We start from the raw sequence: 26,471 nt of genomic DNA, 5'->3' as shown, positions 1-26,471 counted from the left end.
AGTGCTGGCTTCCTACCCGTGGGTGATCTCAAGGAACAAAACAGCGATAATACCATGAACTTTTTATGCTAAGAAAAAGATATCAAGAAAGATCAGAAAACACAACTCCAATTCAAGCACCATGAAATTTTGTCAAGCAAAAATAGTCTTTATTCAAATTTAATGGAAACAGGGGTCACTATACTTTGCAAGACGGGGAAAAATAAAATTAAAAAAAATTCTTTTCTTTTCTTTTTTTAATATAAAACAATATAATCACAATACCAGAATATGGAACTCTACAGTTTATTTCCTATGGGTTACTGCAGGTATCAATTTTCCTTGACTGTGCTTGCTATTCACAACTTTGTTAAGTCCAAAAATATGAAACCAAAGTGGTAGGAAACTTAAGACTTAGCACTTTCACTAAATGGCATACATCAAAGGGCATCAATTCAAGGGCAAAATGGTTGAACTCACCATACCTACCTATGACATCATTCCAGCCTTAAAGCCATCCAGGTTCTGAGCTCCCTGTAGGAAAGGCCAGGCCTGAACGCCAAGGCATTCTGGATATTCTACCGTGGGCCATGAGTAAAAGGGGTTTTCAAAGAGAAGATTGTTTTCAGTCGAGCAGGAAGGCCTGGCCCCAGGAGGCTTTATGGAGAGGAAGCACTTAGATTTAACAATTGTAGACACACCATTAGGGGAATTAAAAATGTACAGTAGTGACGTATGTTCTACTCCAATCACTTGTGCTACGCTACCAAACATGTACAAAAAGACGTCTCGGGGAGTTCCAGCTGTGGCCGCGGCCAGTTAGGACCTCGAGTGAGACCTGGATCTAGACCGGGAGGGCGATCTGGACCCAGACCTGGACCGAGACTTGGACCGAGACCGGGTTTTTGAGGCGGACTTTGATCTGGAGCGTGATTCTGACGGAAGGTTTGGTTTCGATTTGGAATTGGACCTCGACCTGGACCGGGTCTCCTCATTGGCGCCGGCATCCTCACCCTCCCCTCGGCCTTCCCTCTGGCCGGACTCAGACTTGGCACGCTCCCGCTCCTTGGAGCCCGAGCGCGAGCGTGACCGGGACTGCGAGCGGTCCGCGTCGTCCTTCTTCTTCTTCTTGCTGCTGCCGCTCCCGCCGCCGCTGCCCGACTTGCTGTCTCGCTTGCCGCCCCGTTTCCGGCTCCTCTCGCTCTTGCTGCGGCTGCGGCTCCGGCTGCGGCTCTCCTCCCGGCTCCTCTTCCTCCCCTTCCTCTTGTCCTTGCTTTTGCTGCGGCTCCGGCTGCGGCTGCCCCCTTGGCTGCGGCTGCGGCTCTTGCGCAGGCTCTTCTCCTTGCTTCGGCTCCTGCTGGCGCTGCCCCGCGCCTCCTCCGCGCCCCTCTCCTGACTGCGGCTGCGGCTCTTGCTCTTGTGCCGGCTGGGGCTGCGGCTCTTGGACTTGCCGGTGCGGTCGCTGTTCTGCACCTTCTCCTCCGCCGGGTCTTTGCTCTTGCTGCGGCGCTTGTCGGCGCTGCGGCTGCGGCTGCGGCTCTTGTCCTTGCTGGGGCTGCGGCTCTTTTCCTTCTTGCTGCGGCTACGGCTCTGGCTGCGGCTGCGGCTCTTGCTCCGGGAACGGGAGCCTGACCTGGGGAGACAGGGACGCTGCGTGGGACTTCAAACCTCAGGCCCCGTCAGAGGAGATGGACTACAGCTACCTGTGGAGCTCTGCCCCACAAGGGAAGGCCAGGCTCGTTCTGGCCCAGGACTGCCTTCCGAACCCCCACGACTGCAGTCCTAGAGCTGAGAAAACTGGGGTGAGGGAAGGCTGGGAACACAGTGACCACCGAAGCGGGACCAGGTGCAGGTGGGCCCTGTGTGAATTCCAGGAACGCCTACCTGGACCTGGATCTGCTCTTAGAATGACTGCTTTTGCTGCTGCCGCTCCGGCTTCTGCTCTTACGAGAATGTCTGCTTCGAGAGCGAGACCTAGGGGAACAAATATGTACTTTTAATACTTGCTGACAAAACACTGAGTGAATAGTCAATTAAGACATCTTTTCAACCAAACATGCACCACCCTGGAAGTTTCCAGACACCAAGCTGAAAGCGAACTCTCTCCCATGCACTGGGCCCAGAGATAGTCACCTGCAAACACTCCTCCAATCCCCAACGCCCGTTTCCCCGGCACCTGCTGTTTTGCTGGGTTTCTTCCTTATTCCCACCGATGCCACTGTGCTTCACCAGCTCCTGGCACCAGAAACCACAGCCATCCTGGACTTGCCTCCCTCCCTCACTCTCTTCTGCACTGGCGACTCTCCTCTTTATCTTCTCCACTTAACTACGTCGCCCCCCCCCCCCCCCCCGCCCTGCCCAAGCCACCACCACTCTCCCTGCTACCACAAAGACCCCTAAGTGGCCTTCCTGAATACACCTCTGCCTTTCACTTAGTCATACAATTCACTGAGATCAGAGAGTTGTTTTTAAATACAGTTGACTCTTGAAGAACATGAGTTTGAACTGCATTGGGTCCCCTTACACATGGGGTTTTCTTCAATAAGTATGGCCTGCAATACTACACAGCTGCAGCTGGTTGAATCCATGGGTGTGGGAACTCTGTATATGAATGGTTGGCGCCCCAAACCCCACTTGTCCAAGGGTCAACTGTACACTTCAAGTTTAAAAAACCTTTAGTACCAAGACTGTAGACTCTATCGTTTCCTATCAAAAGCAACCAGGGCTCCTTGGGGAACATGACCAATGCCTTTGCAGGAAAAGCAAAGATGGGACTTATCACCATGACAGAGACTTTCAAAGATTTCTGGACACTATTATCTAAGAAAGAACTGCTCAAAATACTTAATCTGTATCTTAATCACATCCCTCTAGACCTAACTTCCAGTTTATGAAGTTCAGGGAATAAAGTATAAGTTCAACAATATAAAGAGAAAACATAAATTCAGAATGTGGGGCAGTATTTAAAAAAAGAGACTAAGAAAAGTAAATGTCATGGGGTGGGAGGGGAGAATGATATAGGCAGGCTACTTCAGACTGAAGAGACCCAACTCCTTGCAACACATGACTGGATGAATCCTGGCCAGGAGAAAACACAGCTCCATGGACATCAATGAACAACTGGGGAAACCTGAATACGACCTGGACATTAGATGACTTTATGGAATCACCAATAACGTTGTTAGGTAAAAAAATATAAGTGTGGTTAATCTCATTCTTGGAGACATATTATTAGTTAGGGATGAAGTGTCAGTTTCTACAACTTCTCTTTAAATGGTACAGCAAAATAAACGCATAGGGTGGGTCTATAAACACAGAGGAAGGCAAACTTTCAGCACTGTTGAAGCTATAGGGAGGGCATGAATGCTCATGGACTATTCTGTCAATATTTAATGTTTAAAAATGTTGTAATGAAAAATTTGGGTAAGTATTTAGTAAAGCACATTCACACAGAAATCAAACAAAATCAAAAGACACAGAAGCCAGCTTGAAGGGCTCCCAATGACCAAAGACAGAATAATTTGAGCCAATAATTTGAGTCACTAAAAAATTGACTGCAATGCATCAAACACTAAATATACAAAGATCCAATAATTTATTCAAAATGATGCTAAACAAGCAACCTCATCACCACTTTTGGGTGTTGCTTGGCACATTCAATATTCTGCAAACTGGTAAATAAAGGTATCAACTTTTATTTTCCTTTTCTTATACAAATTTTTTGTTAGGGTGGTAGCAAAAGGGTATAAGAGGGAAATCATCCCTCACAGAACTAATGCCTTTAAATGCACAAAGAATGAGAAAATTAGACAGCCATCCTGCTACAACTGCTGCTGAATGGTTTGAGCGGTGACGCTCAGCAGACACTGACACTGGGGGGGCTGCTGCTGCGGAGCTGTATGATGGGCAGCTCCCGCCGATAAACGTTATCATCATCCAGAGTGAGACATCCAGAGCCCACACAAGGGATGCAACACAAGTACAAAGCCCCTGCTAAAATCCTGGCCTTACTCTACGCGCCCTCAAGATCTAACTGCAACATTATGGGAAACACAGGGGATAAGATAGAGGGATGTGTCTACACCACCAGAAAAATACAATCTGCAAACTTTCAACTGTGGAAAATCTTCAAAACAGAACACCGTTTCTTCTACAACTAAATGCATGGAGAATAAGGAGAGTGAAGGAGGAGATAGCTGTGATTTAAAGAACTGAGACACATGTCATTTGATTGCAATGTGCAGACCTACTGGGATTCTAATGTGAACCAACTACAAACATACACGTGTAATGAGGCACCTGAGGAAAGCTGAACACAGACGTGTTGTGACGTGGCTTCATTATTTTATTTCAAAGGTTAGATACCCACTGAAGTATTTATAGACGGAATGACAGGATGTCTAGACTTGCCTTCAAACAGTGTAGCAGGAGGGGGTGATGAAGCAAGACGGGCAAAATAAAAAGTACTGAAGCTGGATGGGCAATAAGTATAAGGGGGCTGAGGTTCATATTTTCTCTAATGTTTTATATATTTAATATTGTCCACAATAAAAAGTTAAAAGACAAAATAACAAAACCTGGAAAGCTTAATGCCTTCTCACTGCTCTTAACCCTCAACCTGGCCTGTGGCTCAGCAGGAACTGGCTCTCTGCTGTCTCATCACAAGCTGCTCTCCTCTGCTTTGTCCATTCCCCCACCAGGGCCTTCAAAAAACATTGTCTTCTCTGCTAAAAAGGCATTACCCCCTCTCTTTGCCCATCATGTCCAACACAGCCTTTAGGGATCAGTTTCTATGACATATCCTCAGGGAAGTCTCTGCAAGTTCTTCAGAGCTGGGCTATATACTTTTCCTTTAACATCCTAAGCACGATAGTAATTATTTGCTCAATGCCCATCATCTCCACTAGACTGAGCTTCATGAGAGCATGGACCGTATCTGTCTTATTTACAAGTGTCTGGTCCATCTGCAGAGCAGCTGCTGAATAAGACAAAGTCTCCGTTCCTGAGTAGCTGGAGTATCTGGGAGAGTAGCCAATGGGCCAGTGGTCATGCTGCCCCCAGTAATAGTATAATCTAGGGGACTCAGGAATAAATGTGAAAGGAGGTCACTGATACCTGCCTCAGAGAAAGGACTTTACTTCTATTTGTACTCATGACAAAAGTGTTCAAGAGTTTTACAAATAAATGTTCAGGTCAAAGTTCTGAGTTACTGAAGCAGATAGAACCACAGTACTGGAGACTTCCACAGGACAATAAAAATGGATTGTCTATGTGCTCTTTGGGGCTTCCCAGATGGGTCAATGGTAAAGAATCCACTTGCAATGCAGGAGATTCAAGTTTGACCTCTGGGTTGGGAGGATCCCTTGGAGAAGGAAATGGCAACCCACTCCCGTATTCTTGCCTGGGAAATCCCATGGACAGAGAAGCCTGGTGGGCTACAGTCCATGGAGTCACAAAGAGTGGGACACGACTCAGCGACTAAACAACACGTGTTCATTAATGAATTTATAGCAAGCTTAAACACTTGAAGCCATCAACAGTACCTTGAGTGACTCCGGCTCCTGGAGTAGGACCTGCGTCTTCTGGAGCCAGGTTTGTCTTCAACTAATCTGATTTTTCTGCCATTGACTTCCGTTCCATCTAACTTTTCCAAAGCTCTTTTCATATCAGAGTAAGACACAAATTCAATCACCCCTTCATTTTTGCGTCCCTTGTGGGCATCTGCATAAGTCACTTCTCCTGCCTGACGCATATAATCCTAAGAAAAACAAAATCCCGGAATAGGTTGAGACACATTTTATGAAAATACCTAACACAATCATCATCATGAAAGTTTCCCCTTGCCTTTAAGAAGAAATGCCAGGTTTCTCAGGTTGACTTTAGGTATTTCCAGCTACACACCAACTATTTACTGAGGTTCTTTAAAGAATCAGACATTAGGTGGGTAGTAGAGATAATAAATATTTAACAGTTCCTGTAAACTGTTTTGTTTGAATATAAATTTTACAATTGAATATAAAATTTTTTAGTTAACCATCATTTCCCAATTTTTTTAGTGGTAGGTTCTCTGATTATAGAAGTTTTAGAAACTCAAACTTAACTATATTTAAGTCAAGTCTTTTACATTTCATTATAAATTCTTATTGAAAACATGTATAGTTGTTGATAAACATCTAAGGTAAAATGTAAACAAAATCATAATGGATTGGTAAAGACAAAAAGACAACAGAACAGTGTTGTCCAGCCCTGGCTTCTGCAATGACTGCTGTAAAGCTCTTTGCTCATTCTCTTTGAGGACTTAATATAATCCAATTGGCTGGCTGGAGAGAATACAACCAACATGCCAGATGAACACAGGAGATGTGATTAGTGTTTAAAAAGAAAACGAAATCTGGATAAATTTAAAACTTAGGGTCTTGTGGCCAGTTTCCCCATGTTTGTTTATACATAAAATATACCCCAAAATAAGTATCTGTGGAATGAATACATAAATGAATACATAAATATCCCATAGCAATTCGTTTTTGTTATTGCTTTCCTCTCCATATTTTACAAAGTTACCAACACTGAATATATGCTGTTTGATACTATTTCTTTGCTCAGTGTCATAAAACGTATACATGTCTTAACATGACCTACATTCTTCATAATTAGTGTGTCCAATACTTCCTAACTGTTGGGACTTTTAGGCTTTACATATAGTCTTTTGCTACTATTCATAATCTACCAATGAACATCTTCATACAAAAATTTCTTTACTTCAACTGAATTATTTGCAGGACTGGTGATTCTGGGCAAAAGGCACAAGGCCCATATATAAATGATTTATCATCCAAACTGGCATACATCTTAAAGAGTAAGGAAAATGTTATGATGTTATGCCACACCTGGGACTATCCTGGGCAAGGTGAGATACTGCCATACTTCCAAATCCTTAATAACAGCTCCTAACATATTGAATGTTGTTGATAAGCAGGATTTAATTAATGCAGTCCTATATACAGTCACATGAGGTAGATACAATCATTACTCTCATTTTACAGGAAAATGAAATACAAGAGATATCAAGCAAACTGTTCAAGATCATTCAGGTATTAATATTAAGCGAAGGAGCTGGGATCTGAATATAACATCCAGACTTCGGAACGTAATTCTTAGTACCACCCACACCGTGGGTGAAACGACCAATTCTCTGCAGTTCATCTCAACATCACCAGTGGGTAGCATGCATTTACACATTTTAAAAACTGACAGTATTCCTTTCGCTTATTTTATTTTGCATTTTCTTGGTTAATAGCTAGCATTTATTGTGCCTGGAACCATTCCAATTTTTCATATAAAAATGCATTATTTTGTCAACAGACGTGAATATTAATCTTCTTCATAGTTCAACAGTATGAGGCCCAAGAGGAAAGTAAGTTACTCAAGTAAAATAACCAGTAAGTGGCAGAGCTGGGAATCCACCCAGGCAGGTAGGCTCCTAAGTCCTGCTCTGAAGGCTCCCTTGACTTCCTAGGAAAATCAACTGCTCTCCTCTCCTGAGTTAAATTGCCAAGCGCATGGAAGCATAATACCAACTGAGGATGTTGGCTAGGCTCCATTTTAACCCCAAATTTGAAAGTCTTTCTAGTTTTAATTCATAATGTTCAATTCTTAATTTTCAGAATACTGGAGTCATTTCTTAAGGGAACAGTCTTGCTGGCAGACACTCAGTAAGGGCCTGCTGTAATGCTGACAACCAACAGTGTGCTAGAAAAAAATACCAGCATATGTTTTAATCCCAGCTCTTCTGCTAAGACCAACTGTGAACTAACATTTCCTATATCTCATCTTTGTTAGCTAAAGACTGTTGAGAGCAGTTAAAAAAAAAAAAAAAGATGTAAAAGCACTTTGATAAGTTAAGACTACCTGAATGTGAAGGGTTCCTAACTATGAACCTAAGTATACCCACTCATTTTGCTAGAGATGACTTGTTTAATAAGAAGTGAGATAGGAAACTCCAATCCTCCTTTACATTTGCCCTCCTAAGACCACTCAGGTTAAGACACTACTCAATAAGGTTTTTTCCCTTTTGAGATTAAAACTTTTTCAGGATAGGGAATTCCTTGGCTGTCCAGTGGTTAAGACTCCGAGCTTTCACTGCTGTAGGCCTAGGTTCGATCTTCAGCAGGAATAGGGGAACTAAGATCCCACAAGCTGCATGGCCAAAAAAAATAACAACAATAAACAAATTCGATGAAAAACAAATAAATCTTAGAAAAGAACATGGGTCAGATAGTTATTTTCACCAGTGAGGCTCTATGTTGGAAGCTGACACAAACTTGCATATTACAACTAATATTGCAGGAAACACCGTTAGTTGTAATTTTTTCTTTTATTAGGGCAAAACTACACTGTGATCTCTCTGTAACATTCTCCACAGAGAAAACTTCATATAACATAGGCTGTCCCCAGCATGCCGGTCCTGTAACATACAGGATAGTGAGGTTCTGATTGTGTTCCTGTGGAAACTTTAATTGGAAAATTTTCAGATACTCTGGGAAAGCTTTCTCGGTGTGCCTGGGCCTGTATAAAATGACCTCTTTCCCAAACTTAACTCCTGCCCAACTGTATCCCAGAAGGTTAACAGGGCCCAAACCTTTAGGTCTTGCCAGCTGCAGCGACTTGACAAATTCTCCACAATAAGTCTGTATTCTGTGCGTGTAGGAGGGCCGTATTTATCTCGGCCACTTCTTCTATAACCATATCCACCTTTGGAAGGTTCAAATAGATGAGATTACTTCAGTGGAGGAAAAAGAAAAAACAACACAGCACACATTCCCCTTATTAAATATACCATCTACCCCCACCCCAAAGAATATATATATTTTAACTCTATCCCCACCCTTAATTCTAATCTAGATTAAAATAAGCAATCAGCTAACACGAAAATTTAATTTAATTTACAAAGTTGTAAGTATATATATTCATTAATACTTATATTTAAAATTAACATGCATAAATTACAAATTATTAACAATTTAGAAATAAGTAACCAAATTACTAAATCGGTTACTGGTGTTACTCACAGTGATTAAAATTTTTGTGAATATTTTATATGGAAAAAAAAAGTTTTCAGGCACCTATTTCAGTTTAATCTCATCTGTGTCTAACCCTTGGGATCCTCACCACCCAGGTCTAATGGGGAAAGGTTGCGGTCGTCACATGGCTTCCTGTTTTTGGTCAGCCAAGGGCCACAATGGTTCAAAGAGCCACGCATGGAAAGGTAACCCAAGGTCAGCAAATGGAACAGGCAGTCATCTTAGCCTCAAAGGATTCTTTTAATTAAAACATTGAGGTCTTTGTTAAATCTATGTTAAACAATTGCATTACAGAGAAAAAAAACAACAACACAAACACACATCATTAAACATATTTATAAAGTATTAAAACAAGAAATTTATGTCAATTTAATTAAAATTAAACATTATTAAAGATGTTTATTTACAATTTTACATTTAAAAAGATACATAATTTATAAATCAAATGGCTTAAATAATCAATACATTTTAATGTAACATTAATCAATTAATTAAAAAATTAACATTTAATAACAGAGGCATGTCACCGATACAAATGCCCTTTAAATGCTTACTGCGTCCAGAACCGTAACTGCCATCTCGTCGTGGGCCGCGGGCATGCTCAACAATTACTCGCTCACCACAAAGGTCTTTGCCATTCAGTTCATAAACAGCATCATCTGCATCTCGCAGATCATCAAATTCCACAAACCCATATCTAGAAAAGAGCAAACAAAATCCTGGTTGGTACCATTCTGACACCGGTTTCACTAACACAAAGAGAAAGCACTGAGGCTCATGCTTAGCAAAGGTTAGGCAGGTCTGGCAAACTACGGCTCAGCTTTCTCTTCCCTTTAGCTGAAACCATTCAGTTTTGTGTCCATGGGCACGCAAAAGGGCAGGGAGACTTCTCAAGGTTGACTCCTGTATTTCTAGTAGGAGGCTGGCTAAATAGACAGAGATCATTTCTTCTGTTCCCCAAGTAGCTGGTGGCAACTGCAAAGACCTCCACAGGGAAGCTTGGTATAAGGTATTAAAATATGTAGTCCTACAAGATTGAATATTTGCTCTTTCAACTCATAGTAAAAACTCATCTTTTTAGCTTTAGCCTCAAAGTAGTATCTTAGAGAATAGTTAGACCTACATTCAGGCACTGTGTCTTAACTGTTAGATCATGCTTGGAATAATAAACCAAGTTTAAAAAAAGTACTGTAATTCTCCTCAGTGAAAGAAAAAAGCTTTTAAAGTCCCCTTTTCTCTACCTAAACAAGTCACAGGTGAATTGACTAACCCTAGTTTTTAGAAAAAAACTACCAATGAAAAAAATTTGGAGCTATTCTCTTCTTCACGATATTCCAAATTCACTTCCATGTTTATAGGTAGGCTAAAATTCTCTAAAATCTATATACAACTGTGCAAACTTCTTTTACATAGTACTGCTAGGAATTTCCCAGCAAACAAACAGGTTTGGTGGTTTAACACAGATCCAAAAGAAAACAACCTCCTATCCCAATCCTGTTAATGCCCGTTGAAGGGAAAAACTTATAAAACCCAAATGCAAAATTTGTAAGATATTTATAAGCAAAGTCAAACAAACGCCCTATAAACTATATTATCAATAAACTGAGTTTGGTCTGATGTGGCCGTGAAAAGTCTAGCTTTGTGAGAACTGTCTATACTGAAAAATCAAAACCATCTCAATCACACAAGTTACAATCAACACCTTTAAACTTTTAACAGAGCTAAGTACACAGACACTGACTGGTGTCCCTCTGGGTTTAAACCTACTGAGACTAAAAACAAGTTCTAAGACCTGCCAGAAGTTCATCCAGCCTGACCAAAATTATTCCACTTTCTTTAGCAGGTAATGCTGTACTCAGCAACATGTTAAGAGAACCAAAACTGAGGAAGTCTTCCTTTACTGAAGAGTCTCTCAAGGTGACAATGTACAGCTAAAAACTTTGTTATGCTGAAATGTCTGTGAGTGGCATTCAAACGTCAAGAGTCACTGAAGCTCAATTCCATTAAAGAAAAGTAACACAGAAACACCCAGGGTTTAATAAGAAACGTTCTACAGGAACAGAATTCAGAACACACCTGGCTCAGCTTATGGATTATGGAGACTTTAAAGCACGGTTCACACTCCCATGAGCTGGAACTGCCCAGCAGCGTATTAAGAATGGTTTTGCCCATAACTGTCATAGTTGATACAGCAAGTAAAACCTCTCAAAATCAGTAAAATGTACTATGTTAAAAAGTGCTTTATGATCATAAAAAATCTCTAACAGATAAAATACACTGCAGCTAGCTGTCTTTTCCCAAGTAGAGTGGGTCTTCAGGAAAGCTACGCTATCACTTTAAGAGACAAAATTAAAGAGCTGATTAAAAATTTTTTTTCTACTTTGGTTTATTTCTAAATAGATAATAAAACACCTTGCCCCCAGAAGTACATTGCTTAACTGTCAAGACTGGTCACAGGTCTGCTTTGCCAACTTGCCCAGATGCCAAGTACAGAGGGATGAGAGAAAACATCCAACACGGGCATGATGAAGTGGCCTCCCCTCCCCTCTAAGCGTTCACACTGGCTCAGCACCATTCAATGCCCTTAATTCATTTGATGTGATGTCAGAAGGACAACAGCTGATTTGCGAGGATTATATTAAGACATCACAGAACACCTGTTTTCTTCAAAACAACTAGGGTTTACAACCACTTGGGAGTCAGAGAACGCAAGACCCCAAGCCCTGCAAGTAACCTGAAATAGAAAGCCAGATGTGTGTTGACAAGCGATGCTTTGGTCAGAACTCTGTGGCAGAGCATCCTCCCAGACTCCAGGATCACCCTGTGCACACTAAGAGCTCATCCTGCCTCTGAGGGAAGGTGACAATCTGCTAAGTGGAGACACAGTTATCTAAAAAAAGATAATAATAATAATAATGCTCACAGTGATCAATCTTCCTCTGCAGCTGAGGCTCAAGCAAGGCACACCTTCCCAATAAAACTTTTCTCTGAGTTGTAGCGATCCATTTGTGTCATCAGAAGAAAAGGACCCCTGCAGTTCTTCCCTAATATTTACTACATTTCTAAGAAGTCCCAATGAGCAGATTACTTAGTAGCCACATTTTTGGGGGATATCTTAAACACCTATTAAAACAGCTGACTTAAGATATAACTTATCCCACAGAAAAATCTTGGCTACCACTCTGAAAAGCCACAAAATCTATCTGTAACGTTTTAATGCCAAAGTCCAGTCCAAGATTAAATCAGGACCTGACTGTCACTCTTCTCTGTCACTGACTTGCTGGGTGGGCCTGGAAGACAAAGCCAAATATCCTCCTGCACCATACACCATGCCTGGTGTGATTTCTGTTCTGTAAGCAAAGATCAGATCAGATCAGTGTGTGGTTGCTTCCACCATATCACTGTTCATGTAGATCCGTTTTACTGAAAGGATGACCTCACTTCACTGAATAGAGTGAATGAGTTCCCCAAATCAGGCAGAAGACTAGATAGCAACAATAAAATGGTACTGAATATTTATTAAGTAACCTCTATGTACTAAACATTACTTAATAAACACGGTACCCAAGAACCAGGTGCCGTTATCTGTTTTACAGATGAGCAAACTGAGGCACACTGCATTAAACAATTAAAACAGCAGATGTTCAGACTGTGGCCTGACTTCAGAACTCCATTAGGACTGGAGCAGCAGGAACTGGCCTGGATTTTAGTCTGGGTTCCACTGCAAACCAATTCTGAAAGCACGTTAAAATCACTTTATTTCTCTGAATCCTAGGGAGCTATACTACGTATCTCTCAGGTTTCTCCTAACATCAAAAGTATGATAAAGTTAGTCCTCCTCTGGCTTAATGATGGGACAAAATTTTAGTTTTATTTAAATAGTTTGTCTCTGAATTAAATTTTTGTGCCTTTAACAAAGTAAAGCTCTCCCTGATAACATCAGAGAATCTTTCTAAATAGATCTTAAAATTCCTTTGTGCTTTGCAGCAAAAAAAAAACCCCACAAAACCACCACCATGAAACTGATCTCCTCTCCCCTAAAGTACTCTCCTCTCGAATTCTTTGCCAGAGTAGGGATGCAAAATACACACATGCATGCGTGCACACTGAGCTGGCATGCGTGCACTCAGACATTCCACTGAGGTGACCTGTACACAAGCCTTATGGTCACAACCTAGCAGATAAATTTCTTAATTCTAGCTGCAGACATCCTTTCTCTTCTCTATGAAAAATGACCATCTTTCAGTAACTCTAGTATGAGAATGAAGATGAAGTAATTTGGGAGAATGAACCTATGACAGATTATAAAATCCCTCTAAGGCAGGGACTGATAAAAACACAAACCAAAACCCCACCAGTATGCCTCCTCTGGCTTGACTCTCAGATGTTACATCGGTCCTCTCTCTCTGCCTGTGTAAAGGAACAAAAAGCCTGGCCTACCTATTAAATGCAAATCTTTCCAATTAAAAGAAAAATTCCTTTCTTCAGTGTTCTTTTACAACTGCCTTTCCCCGAACTGTTTTCCTCTAGAATATGTTTAATCCTGACAAATCTAGTCAAAAAATGAAGGAAGAGGAATCCCTGCCATTTTCTAAGAAAAGTGAGTACCATGATTCTTACTGAATATTGACATGTAATCTGGACACTACAAACAAAAGCCTTTGAGTTACGTGGGCTGTTCTAAACCTCAATCCATTCTTACATCACTGCCAATGCTCAGGTCTTCCCCATTCAACAGCTAACAGACTGCTCAGACTGTCAGTCAGAACTCTGAAATGCTGGAGCTGGAATGACACACTTTTAAAACTGAAGTACTCCAAGACTTCAGTTTTCGAAAAGTTGATCAGTTTTTCACCCAAGAAGAATGACCACCCGAGGTTGGGATATTGTGCACATCCCCTGATCCTAATAACCTACGCCAGTGGTCCCCAACACCACTCTGTATGTCCTACTGCAGAGAATGGGGAGCCTGCCTTACCCTCTAGGGAGGGCTTAGGGCCACCTCCGTCTTCCAAACACCTTCCCTGAATGGGGTGACTGAGGGGGTGTGCACCACCAGCTGACTGACGGGGAGTGGGGCCGAGGGGCGAGGGGAAGCAAGCCTCCATGCGTGTGCCTGCCCTCACCCGCCAGCGCTGCTCACCGCGGGGCACGCCTTGGATGCTCGCTCTGTAAGAAACATTTGCCCCTTTCCACGGTGGATCTCTGCTCACCTTTGTCCTAAAACTGTGCCACATGCTTTTCTTTGTATGTGGACATGACAGTCCTCAGCCAACATCAGCAGGATGTGAGTTTTGTTTTCCCAATGTGGTGAGCCATTCCCACATTCACTGGCAAGAACCGAACCTCTCCATGGCTGGTCAGGATTAGGGATGTTGCTGTAGCCAAGGAAAAATTTTCATCTGTTGAAGTTAACCCATGGGGTGGCTTGAACCCTGAAACTAGGGTCAAAAGCAATGTACTTTAAGGGCACAGCCCTTAAATCTACCCTGAAAGAAATGGCATTCAGTGAACAGGAATCGAAACAGCTCTCTTTCAAAGCACTCAGTGTTGGTCCTACGCTTCAGTCAGTTTGTGTCATGAGGTGCAAAAGGGGCACACGGACAGGACTGTAATAAAAAAACAAATTCTTGCTCTCTGCATAAAGTGCTGGGAAAACTGCAGAAAGGCACTTCTGCAACCAACTCTCTAGTGCTCAGGTGAAGCCAACTCAGAAAGCTTGTGACAATTGTGTTACTATCCCCAATACCAAAAGTCTGCAAAATTCCAGGGAAGCAGTGGTCAGGCTCTCAAAATAAAATTGACCAATGTCCCATTCACTGCCCTGGGTCACAGATTACGGTTCCAATTTGACAACCCCAGTAACTGGGGGTTGTATGTAACCCACTGCTAGGAGCTGCTACCACAAAAAGTGGGTTCCTGAGATCCTTTCTATCCTGAGACAGGAAGGAGGCTGCTCTGGGCATTCCGGCCTCCCTCTTTAGCCTCCGAGGAGGGAGGGCCATCACGGCCACCCGTGGAAGGTGGATGACTTACCCGTGCTCACTGAGTGGCAGAGCTGGGGTGCGACTTCAGGGCTCACCAGTACCCAGTCTGGGGCTCTTTTCACGTCGGCAAACTGGCAGTTCCCGCACACCAAGAGCTCTCTGCTTAGAGCTAGTGTGGATTCCTGGTCTGCAAACGTTGGCCACATCTCAGTCTGCACTTGATCTTTCCCCACCTTCAAAGAAGAAAACCTACCTCATGATTCCTCTCTTCTCGGTCCCCCGACCGTTAGATTCACTCCTAACCGCCCTGTCATCGCCCCTGACTGCCTCCCCCTGGTGATCCCCTCAGGGCACTGCCTCGTTCTACTGTGCGCTCCCTCTGCTGGGCTCTCAGGGTGCTCTCTTCCTCTCTGGTAGACAAGCAGGGTCTCACCTCACTTTGCTCTAGAATGTGGCTACTTTTACTTAGGCAACTTGTCTGTTTCAATGTAGCAGGGAAAGCCAGCTGCTGTATCCTTCTTTTGCTCAGAGGTCTATGCTGACTCCTAAAGATCTTTGTTGACCCATTCTCTAACTCTGGAATGCCTTGATCACACAAGGTGAATCAGAACCACCGTCTTCTGTCGACTTGAGAATTCTCTTCCATGAGTCCCAGAAACTTCCATTAGCACTTCTATTCAATTTTTTGTTTTACATGATAATGTTTTGGTGACCTTTCAAGCCTTGTTCTTTTTTTTCCTTTTCCACCAGATTTAACAGAATATAATGGAATTAAGTTTTAATCAAGGCAGAATTGACTAGGTCTCACATATTTCTTTCAGTATTAAAATGTAATTCAAACAGTAGAAAAATGTCAAGCCTTGTTCTTTTTCCTTGTGCTTATCTTCTCATTTGATTATGAGCTCTTTAACAAACGCTACTATCTAAATAGTGCCTGGCACAAGTAAATACTTCATCTATAATATTTCATTCATTCTTCATGACATGTGAAGAATGCACTACTACTCCCACTTTGCAAGGAGAAAATGAGGCTGGGAGAGGTTAGGCCATTCGCACAGAGTCCAGGAGCTCCCAGGCAGCACAGCTGGACTAGAGCCCAGGCCCACCTGACTCCAGAACCCGAACTCTTAGCCACAAGGCCACACTGCCTTTGTAAAGGCAGGTGTTTCTTCTCTCCCACAGTCCCGAGTGTAATTCTTTCAAATTCAACAAATGCTGCTGCTTGGCTTGATAATCTAATCTCAGATAAGCCAGGCTATATTAACATTTTTTTTGATACAGTCGGGTAAATTCTCCAGAGCAAAAAAGAAATTGATGTTGGGGCAGGTGAAGAACCTCTAAGCTTGGGGTATGTGACAACCAGGTTACTTTCACTCCTCTTTTGGTTCCCATTAGCCAGTGTCAGCCATCTGGTCCTTCCGAAAACATGTGTGGGTTCAGAACATAACAGACTAGAAGAATAGAGGAAAAATAAGATTATTCTGTGCAGTCCCCATTCTGGAGGCCCCATATTAACCCCTGGAATCGGTCTTTGGTTTTAAGGCTCAGCAAAAATTAGACCAGCATAGAGATGATGGAAAGTTGGGCCTAGAGGTGGTAAATGTGAATGGACATTGACAGTATTATGTACTTAAGGATGCGTTTAATTAGTTTTGTAAGGAATGGTAACTGGGACCAAAAAATATAAGCATGAATGGTGTGGGAAAAAAAACAGACCAGAAATCAAAGAATATGATAAGGTTTACAGACTTTCAATTAAACAATGATTATAGCAGCAACTAGAAAAATACTTTGCAGATGACAGGCATCTATAATTTAACTCCAAACCACTGTTTTGTTCTTTTTTCCAAACCACTATTAACATGACTATTCTAGCCCACCTCCTTCCCTTTTCATATAATAATATTATTATTCCCTATAATAATGTTTACAACTGTGAGCTTTCCTGATCATTTCACAGATGAAGAAATGAAGACTTAGAACAGTTAAATAAAGGCAACCCAATACCTGGGATTCTTTAGACCTAGGTCCTCACCTAATATTAACACTATTGCCATGCTCTTCTGTCTCCATGCCAGTGGAAAGAAGTGCTCCATAGAGCAGACAGTTTGAGAAATGTAAGCTCTAGCACAGAAAACCAGCTACATCAAATTACGTGCTGTGGAAGACTAATGCCCACATGAATATTAACATCTTATGAGAAATATTAAATGACAAGGAATATCATTTCTGCATCTGATGTGTACTAATACTGACAAGTTGTGAACATTCTCTAAGCTACTAGTGGAACCAAACCTGTATGTCAATTATCAACATTTCAACACCAGTCAAGGAATATACAGAAAGATGATATAGTCATTAAGAAGACCAGCCCATCTCTGAGGGAATATTCACATACTGGAGTGAGAAAAAAGAACAGACATAATCATTATTCTAAAAACTAAGTGATAATACAAAATTCCTTCAGAAAGCAGGAGGAAGAGGGGAATCTATAACCAAATTCAAACCTAGTTTTACTGTGCAACCGGTCTATGAGCTTATTTACCATTTTTTTTTCAACTATCCAAACTATTTCAAAAATGAACTAAGAAAATTCCCTTTCATATGCAGTTACCATATTCCTACCCTACAAAATGGGACTACCCCTAGTAAGCAACACACTTGTAAATAGTTTGTGGCTCAATCTATCACAACCATAACCCCTCTGTCATAATGGAATGTATCACTGTGACCTTTAAAGTCAACAGGGCTGCTTTCCTTAAAGGAGGGTAAACACAATCACACCTGCATCCATTTCAATTTCCTGACATTTATCAATATTAAGGGTAAATGAAATTAAGTTTCAAAAGAGGTCAACTATTCTCTGATGGGGTTTCCCTGATAGCTCAGTTGGTAAAGAATCCACCTGTGATGCAGGAGACGCCAGTTCGATTCCTGGGGGTGGGAAGATCCACTGGAGAAGGGACAGGCTACCACTCCAGTGTTCTTGGGTCTCCCTTGTGGCTCAGCTGGTAAAGAATCCGCCTGCAATGCTGGAGACCTGGGTTTGATCCCTGGGTTGGGAAGATCCCTGGAGAAGGGAAAGGCTACCACTCCAGTATTCTAGCCTGGAGAATTCCACGGACTGTATAGTTCACAGGGTCACAGAAAGTTGGACACGACTTGAGAGACTAACTTTACTCTCTGATGACACACTTGAAGTTCATGAAGACTCGATCACAAATTAAAAACAGTTTAAAAGAACTCAAAGAGATGAAAGTCGTACTGCTGATTTAGAATAAAACTCTTGGAATGGAAGATACAATCACTGTTACTTGCAGTTAATGAAACAAAGGTGTACACTCAGCAGACAACACTATCTGGATCCACACCAAAGCTACAAACAAAACCAGTTTGTACTTACCTCTAAACGACACTACAAGCAGGGTGACAGACGTTAAAGCCTCTGAGAGGTTATGCCTCTTGGGACCATCTTGGCTCTTTCCACGTCCCTCATAACCGCCTCACAGTCTCTGTTTGTTTTGGGTTAAAGATGCCTCTCCCCGTGCTACCTTGGGGATGCCTTTCCCGTGAAAATTATTTAATTCACTTAATATTTTAATGCATGTTTCACATTCCTTAAACATTAATGGATCAATAGCTTTGTTTCATCCACATGAAGTAACTTTTCTCAAAGTCAGTCATCTGGTCTGTGGTTCCTGACCCCCTTGCTCGAGCCTCCTGCTCACCTCTTTGCCTCCAGTCCTCCCACTCACCCTGGGTCTTGGGGGCCGGTGTTCATGAAGGCCTGCCTCTGGCATCCAGGCACAAGACATGGCTGGGGACCCTGGCGGAGGGCCCCGAGTGCTTCTTCAGGAATCTAGAGGTGCCGTTCCAGGACCTCTAGACTTTCATCTCCACATACAGCAAGAGTCATGTAGGGCATTTCCTGAAAACACAGGCGTGCAAATCCAGGGCACAAACCACCCCTCACCTCCAGGATACTCCAAGACCAGACAGCCCTAGCAATGACAACACAACAGAGACTGTTTACGCCTTTTACCTGCACAAAATCCTACCTGGTTCTCAGCCATCACAAAGCTGACACCAGCCTTTAGCTCTTCAAACAGTAGCCTGAGGAGAATCAGGTGCAGTCTCTGCCCAGGGCCAATGTCATTAAAACAAAACAGACCACCTATCTCACTCGTTGGTCTGCTGGAAGCCAGTGCAGAGAGACTAAGGACTTCTGGCAGTGGAACCCGAACTATCTTCTCACCCCTGGAGGCACGGCCCCAAAGGACAGGACTGAACCATCTGGAACAGCGTGAAAGCAGCTTTGACCTACACCGCCCATGTTGTATCTGGTATGTGCATAAATCAGATCTTCAGTTTCCAGAGTTGTCAATAACTCATTTTGTGACCTTGGACCAGTCACTCTAAATTCCTGTGCCTCAGTTTCCCTGTCAGTACAAACTAGAGATAACACTTGTTTATTTTAAAATTTCAGTGTTAACTTACAAATTCATAAATACTATCCCCAAGAGTATTCTCTCAGATGCTTTGAGCATCTTTCTTCTGAGGAACTCAAAATACAATCTTCTGTTTAGGCTACGTGGAAGAATAAGAAAATCCTGTGAACCCAAACCACATTTTATCTAGTCTACATCCTGTGCCTACTTTTTAAGAAGGGAAGAACATTTCACGTGGCCCTTAAATTCATTTGATACCTCAATCAGGAAAGGAGGAGCAAGCTATTAAAGTGAGAATAGAGATTTAAGATGACTTGGACAGGTTACTGTAGAAGATGTTTATTCTTTTCACAAACTGATTGGGAAACCAGGAACAAGGAGTGGGAGTCTCAAGCCAGGGCAGTTTAAGGTGGTAGGTAACACTTGGTCAAATCACAGCATGGTATGATTTCTTGGTACTGACTTTTTAAAATGACAGAAATTTAAAAATTACCCACAGCTTAAGGGGGAAAAAAAAAAATATATATATATATATATACTATATATATATATTTTTGGAGGTATGTTGACTTCGGTACAAAAACAACTTGGTCACATTTGTAACAGTTACATTACGAACAAAACAGTGACAGATGCTACTTAATCCACAGTCCTGTTTTTTCATGATTTCTTATTTAAGAAAAGCTCTTGTAAGACACCTGCAACCATTTCACCTGGTAAACTAACAAAGACTTTAAACAACACAACTGCTCCTGCTGATGAGCTGCTGTGACGGGTGTGCCCAGGCACCGCTGGTACGAGTGTAACTGGCGTAGCTTTGCTGGACACTTATTTGGCTATGCCCATGGAGAGCTTTCAAAGTGTTCACTCCTGCTGTGACATGCATTTTACTTCCTAGAACCTGTTCTAAGGAATGATTAAAAATGTAAACAAAGTTTTATGCACATGACATCCATCACAAGGTTATACACAACAGCAAGAATTTAGAGACAACCTAGGAAGAATGCTTGGGTAAAGCATGATTCAGCCATACAATGGATTTTAGGTAGCCACTAAATGATGTTTATGTGAAAGACTTTAATGTAACAGAATAAAATATGTGAGAAAAATTAAGCATACAAAGAGGAACATAAAATTGCACATAAAACCTTGTCTATGTTAAAAGGATTATTAATGATAACTTCTACATGCTTTTGGTATTGTCTAAATTATCTACAACGAACCTGTATTTATTTTCTAGTCAGTCAAAAAGTTATTAAAAAAGTTCTTCAATCTGTTATGCTTGGTAAGCTAAATGGATAAGGCTTAAAGGCTGCAAGATAACTTCTAACACATATATTTGGATATTCTAATTTAAAAAGTCATAATATTAAAACATTATGGTCAAGAGTAAGTTCAGAAAAATAGGAACTCTTAAATATGGCAAGTGAAAATATAAATAAATAATATAGAAACCAAAAGGTAGCCAAAGTTCAAAACGTGTATAGTCAGTTCTTCACATCTGTGGCTGATTGAAACTGTGGGTGTGGGGAGTGGACTATGGGACCTAGGCGTCCATAGACTTGAGTATCTGCAACGGGTCCCAGAACGAATCCTGTGAGTATACTGAGGGATAATGGTATACACTCTTGTTTCCAAGTCTATTTTTAGGAATCTGCCCTAAGATTTACATAAAGGATATTTTCCATATTTATATATGTACAAAATAGTGGAAGACCAAAGACAATCGCCTTGTCGTACAACATGGTTTCGCTTATGTACACTATATTAAACAGTATTTACATGTGGGAATACTATGTAGCGCTTAAGAACTAGGTTGCAAGAGATCACTTAATGACAAAGAGGATCAGACTGTTAGGTAGCAGCAGGTTACAAAACAGAACCTAACAGTATGAATCCAAGCTTGTGAAAAAGAGAGGTGAGGAGGCTGAAGAAGTGCATGCAAGAAAAGGCAAAGTCTAAGTGCAAAGAATGTCATTTTTAATCAGAAATAAAACAGTATTTTGAAATGTCATACAAATTAAGTATGGGCTTTTTTCTGGGGGTGGAGGTGGGGCACACCTCACAGCTTGCAGGATCTTCGTTTCCTGACCAGGGACTGAACCCAGGCCCTCAGCAGTGAAAGCGCTGAGTCCTAACCACTGGACTGCCAGGGAATTCCCAAGAATGGGTTTTTAATAATAAACGAATAGTTCAATTAGCCAGAAACCAATAACTTCAAATTCAATTATATTTTCCTTATTGCCTCTTTAAAAAACAAGAAGAAAAACAAGCTCTCATCAAGGATTCAGTCAAAAGAGAACATCCCTGTGTAGGTTCTGGGGTTGGCAGAGATTCTATCCCAGTATCTCAGGCCTAACAATGTCCTACAGTGCTCAGGAACTAACAGAAAAACGATGCAACTCGCTGAAGCCTTAATACATTTAAAAAATTAACTAAGGTATCTTCCACTTGAAGGAATTTTAAGCAAAGGGTGAAAACAAAGAACTTCTTGGTAATACTTAGATATCATGAAAATCCAATTACACCTCTGAAAATTCTGGCTGTTCACAGTTTCACTGTAATATGAAACACAGGTTTTGAAATTTATAGCAAAGTTTCCCTGGAGAGTTTCAATTCACAGATTTAACCAACTAAAAAAACCAACCCCCGCCCCCCCAACTCCTCAATGGTTTGGGGGTTTACCTGTCCAGCTACTAGGCAAATAAAATAATCGCAGGATAGGATGTGTCTCATTCACTAACTAAAATATGGAAAAAATTAAAATATAAAGATCTATGAGCAAGACTACAATATTGTGTGGCAAAATACTGTATTAAAAACCTATCTACATTTTATATGAAAAAAGAAAAAAGTGACTAACAAAAAAGAAAGTTCACAGAATTCACAAATAATCAAAGACAGCAAAAGTTACCACAGAGCTGGCAGGGCTCTAACGGGTGCTAATATTGCTGCTTCCTTGACCCCTGGTCCCCCAGTGCTCCTGCTGGAGTCAGTGTGGCACATACAGATGGAGACCAGAGGGGATCTGGAGAGGCCTAAATGGTCGTGGGAGATTTACAGCACGTGTTCGTGGTCCCAAATTGAACCATCTTTCCAGGAGTTCTCTAAAACAAAGGCAATCTAGATTAGGGTTACCTGGTACAATAAAAGCAGGCAATGCACTCCTGTATACATCTCCCTTCTCCTGATCCCAAGAGGGTCCATAAAAGGTTCTCCTGGATACTAAATCTCCTCTGGAGAGTTCATCTGCTTCCTCGTTTGGTCAACCTTTCTATTTATACCATTGCATTATGCCTATTTAATTCTGAACTTTACACACAGTCCTTCAGCTCAACTTATCTACTGTCTACTGATGAATCTCACTTCTACAAATTTCCAACTCTTCAGCAATCTTCAAAGCCCTAACCATCCAAATTCTGCTTTTCAGTTTCAGAGATACTTATAATCACAATCCAGATGTGTTAAAAGTGATTCTCAAGGAGCTCTATTATGCTTCCTAAGTTCTCAGGACTGTAAATTTACACATGTTGCTAAATTATGCCATCCTTTTAAACTCCTCTGCACTACTGCCATCTAATCCAGTCAATTTGTGTTTGAAATACAACTATCTGCTTTGTTCAGAAGTCATTTTCCTCTGCAAGGATTCCTGAATGCTTCCAGGAGGTGCACCAGTTTGGTGTCTGTCACACCTGCCTTCAAATCCCTAGAATGACTTCCCATTCCTCATTCCTTTGACTTTCAACCGCAGATTTCATGCATCCCACGGTTTAGCTGCACAACTGCAAAAATGAATAGTCCCCCTAGAGACCCATGTATATACGGTCCTGGAAGGAGCAGTGGTTCTTCGTCTTGTATCACCATTTCTCAGGTTGCTCAACTACTCCCTCCAGAGCACGTGATTTTGAATGTTTAGTGTAAAACCTTATAGTTGTTTCTGATTTATGTTTTTAAACTTCTAGATCATTTGTCAGACTCATCCAAGCTAGGCTGTTTACTGTATTTCAAAATTCTTCCTCATTCAACCATCACCAGTTGGGACATACACTATTCCCAGACACTTCACTTCAAGACTCCATCAATCCATACTTCAAAGCCTATTTCAAACAAACTGCTCCAAGTTTCACTTTCTGAGTTTAAACAGAGAGCAAGCATTTCTTAATTCAAATGTAGGCACTTAATTTACTCAAGAGTGGAATTGTTTTTCTGCCTCCTCCCTTCATTCAGCACATCAACAGCCATCTTGGTTGTTATCAACATTTGTTTCATTAATTAGTTTCCATTAATTATTTTCCCATTAGTATCAACATCATTTCTTGCTATCACTTGAGTAACCTTAGAGAACAGACCTCACCAAATATGCTTTCATGTTACTAAACATTTAACAAGCTGTCTCCTTAGGATCATGGTCAGATCCCTTTGATTACAGAAACCATTTACAGCTATAAGCCAAATGCTTTACAATTCTTATCTCTAATCTTCCTTTTCCTGGTGGATGAGGAAACTCAGAATCAGAGAAGTCACTTGTTCATAGAAAGTAAGTGGTGAAGATAGGATTTGACCCAGGCCTGTCTGCTTTCAAAACCCATGCTTTCCCCAAAATTTAATTATTCTGTCAACTTGGTTGGGCTCTGAAGAAAACCGGGAGTTTGAACTTAATCATTCAGACACATGTTTATCACAGTAACAACCCCCTGCCCAACTTAACAGCTGAAAGCTCTAATGTACAAAATGAAGAAAGTCCTAAGCCTTCTACTTTGAAAGAAATTAGCATTCATAATGAACACTTGACGGAGGACACTTCCCTTAATAAGAAGGTGATTCTTCCTAACAATTTGAAATGACTTTTTAAACTCAGTCAACAGTTTGAGTACATTCTAGCTTACGATGTTTGTCCAGTGTTCAATTAAAACTTCATAAACCTCTCAAGTGTTAGCTGCTAGCATTACTTTGGGGAATAAACTCTAGTCATGTCAGACCTGTTGCAGAGCAGGTCTTAAAAAGGGGAGGGGGCAAACAAGAGTTCTCTAACATACAAGGTTTAGTACCCTAAAATATTTCCCCTACTCCTTTTTTTAATATCCGTGTCTTTGAAGTCCTACATAACATTTCCTGGTTCTCAGTTTTCCCTGTTGAGTATCTTCTCCAGTCCTGACTCATCTGTTATCCCTGAAACTTGTAACTCCTGTGGGCCCTGCTCTACCAAGATAGATCAGAATACAAGTAACACACCATAGCCGGGGAGGAAGTCAGCAATTTTCTAACTCTAGGTCTCCGTCTACATCAACGAGTTGACAACTCACAGTGGCCACTATTCTCCAACAAATTCGACAACCTCAGAGCAATTTCCTGGCAAGCTGAGGAACGGAAACCCCAGCATGGAAACTGTACGCAGTCTTAAAAGATAGGTGGTTAAGACTTTTAATTTACCTCTGTAGAGGGAACAGTGAAGGCTTTCAGAACCCCAAGTCGATACTTTTGAAACCGTCCCTAGACTATTCAAACCAGAGTCTCCCGCCCAAAAAAAGAATAGCACATGGCAAATCTAAAAAAAAGAAGGCGGGGGTGGGGGGGCTGGTCCCTTCAGAGCTCCCGTCCCTGGGAGAGATGCGCTGTGACCATCTGATCCAGTAAACTGGGTAAGAAGTGAAAAGGAAGCAGGAAATCTGTTTCCAGCAGCCCTCAGAGCGGGAAAGGTCGGTCTCCGCTGGAGACGAACCAGGCCCCGGTCCCAGGGCCCGAGAAGGAAAAACCCAGGCCGCCCTGGAGCTGTGTGCCCTCCCGCCCGCAGCCCCAGTCCCACTCGGGTTTTCCTCCCCCCCGTCCCACTCAGCGGCTCACCATCGCTCCCATTATCCCTCCGCCACCCCCACCCGCGCAGGCGCAGTAGGAACTGGGGCCTACCCGCGCCCCCGAGGCGCCGCTACTATGGCGGAGCCGGAGATGGCCGGTAGCAGCTCCTAGTGGGGCAGGCGTCCCTCCCCCGTCCCCGCGGCCTCCCGCCACCGCCGGGGGCCCCGTCCCCACACGGCAGGCCCCTCTTCAGTCCTCCTCACCCGTTCTTCAGATCCACCTCCAGGATCTTCCCATAGCCCTTAAAGAAGCGCTCCACATCGCGCTCCCGGGCCTGGTAGCTCAGGCGGCCGATGTACACCCGTGGCATCCCGGCAACGGCGGCGGCTACTTGGCCCGGCCCCAGCCCCCCTTAGGCGGCGGCCGGCGAAGCGAGAGCGCGGCGACGGCGGCGGCGGCAACGGGCGGGCGGCGGGACGGACGTAGCCGAACCCGGTGACGTACGCGAGCACGCAGCTCGCGAGCACGCGCCTCCCGCCTCCCCGCAGGCGGAGGGTAACGGGAGGGAGAGAGCGCGTTCGCTTCCCGCCCGGCCAGGGACGGGGGCGGGGCCTGTCCGCGGGCGCGCCGGCGCGGGGCGGAGCCAGGTGATCGACAGGCGGTGCGGGCGGGTGTGTGGGCACGTTCTCTCGCGAGCTTGGCGCGCAGCGTAGCCCGCTGGCTTCGCCGCTTCCCCCGGAAGCGTCCATGCCTCCGTCCACAATCCTGCGAGTGTTTCTGCTTTTGTCCTTTGCACCGGGAGTGGCTTCGACTTTTCGAGCAGGAGATTTGGAATTAAACCTGGCTTCTAGTCATCTAAATATCTGTGACCTTGGGCTCGTTACGCCCTCCTCGTTGAGTCCCGTTTGTTTTCTCTATAAAAGGGGAGAGTAACTGCAACCCTCCAGAGTTGTTCTGAGAAGTATAGGACATCCCAGCGCATCATAAATGCCCAATAAAGTAACAGCAGTATTATTTTAAAAATAGGACTTGTTTTAATTAAACCAACGTGGAAAGTGAAGAAGGCTGGAACTAGAGCCAGATTAGGCTTGATACTGGCTACATTACTGGACCATTTTCTAATTTGTAAAATTAGAATAATTTATCCCATCTCAGTGGACTACCAGGGTGACGAAAAGTGGATG

General features: G+C 42.6%; 1 protein-coding gene across 4 annotated transcripts; it reads right to left on the bottom strand.

Moving 5' to 3' along the window:
- Window positions 1–122: 122 nt before the first annotated feature.
- On the bottom strand, window positions 123–25,850 carry SRSF4 (serine and arginine rich splicing factor 4). Of its 4 annotated transcripts, XM_061390556.1 has the most exons (7): window positions 15,096–25,282; window positions 14,273–14,437; window positions 9,614–9,756; window positions 8,618–8,730; window positions 5,523–5,737; window positions 1,864–1,953; window positions 123–1,612 (listed from the first exon to the last, which is right to left on the bottom strand). In XM_061390556.1, exons 2-7 carry the CDS (start codon window positions 14,335–14,337, stop codon window positions 799–801), a joined length of 1,440 nt encoding a protein of 479 aa, XP_061246540.1. In that variant the 5' UTR covers window positions 14,338–14,437; window positions 15,096–25,282; the 3' UTR covers window positions 123–798. The 4 variants fall into 4 exon arrangements, with proteins under 4 accessions (XP_061246540.1, XP_061246532.1, XP_061246558.1 ...); XM_061390548.1 differs by lacking the exons at window positions 14,273–14,437; window positions 15,096–25,282 and adding an exon at window positions 25,551–25,850; XM_061390574.1 differs by lacking the exons at window positions 14,273–14,437; window positions 15,096–25,282 and adding an exon at window positions 9,148–9,296 and having other exon boundaries at window positions 9,614–9,702.
- Between the last annotated feature and the right edge of the window lie 621 nt (window positions 25,851–26,471).

This window comes from Bos javanicus, chromosome 2, assembly GCF_032452875.1.
Source record: "Bos javanicus breed banteng chromosome 2, ARS-OSU_banteng_1.0, whole genome shotgun sequence".
Lineage (NCBI taxonomy): Eukaryota > Metazoa > Chordata > Mammalia > Artiodactyla > Bovidae > Bos > Bos javanicus.
Note: the sequence above shows the minus strand (reverse complement) of the source record. Positions and strands in the feature narration are given on the sequence as shown.

Excerpts from the sequence above, each read along its gene's own strand:
- SRSF4 (XM_061390548.1), bottom strand. The coding sequence starts at position 25,657 with ATGCCACGGGTGTACATCGGCCGCCTGAGCTACCAGGCCCGGGAGCGC. Across the intron at positions 5,738-8,617 it reads GCAGCTGGCAAGACCTAAAG|GATTATATGCGTCAGGCAGG; the intron begins GTTTGGGCCCTG and ends TGTTTTTCTTAG. Across the intron at positions 1,613-1,863 it reads AAGAGCAGATCCAGGTCCAG|GTCAGGCTCCCGTTCCCGGA; the intron begins GTAGGCGTTCCT and ends CTGTCTCCCCAG.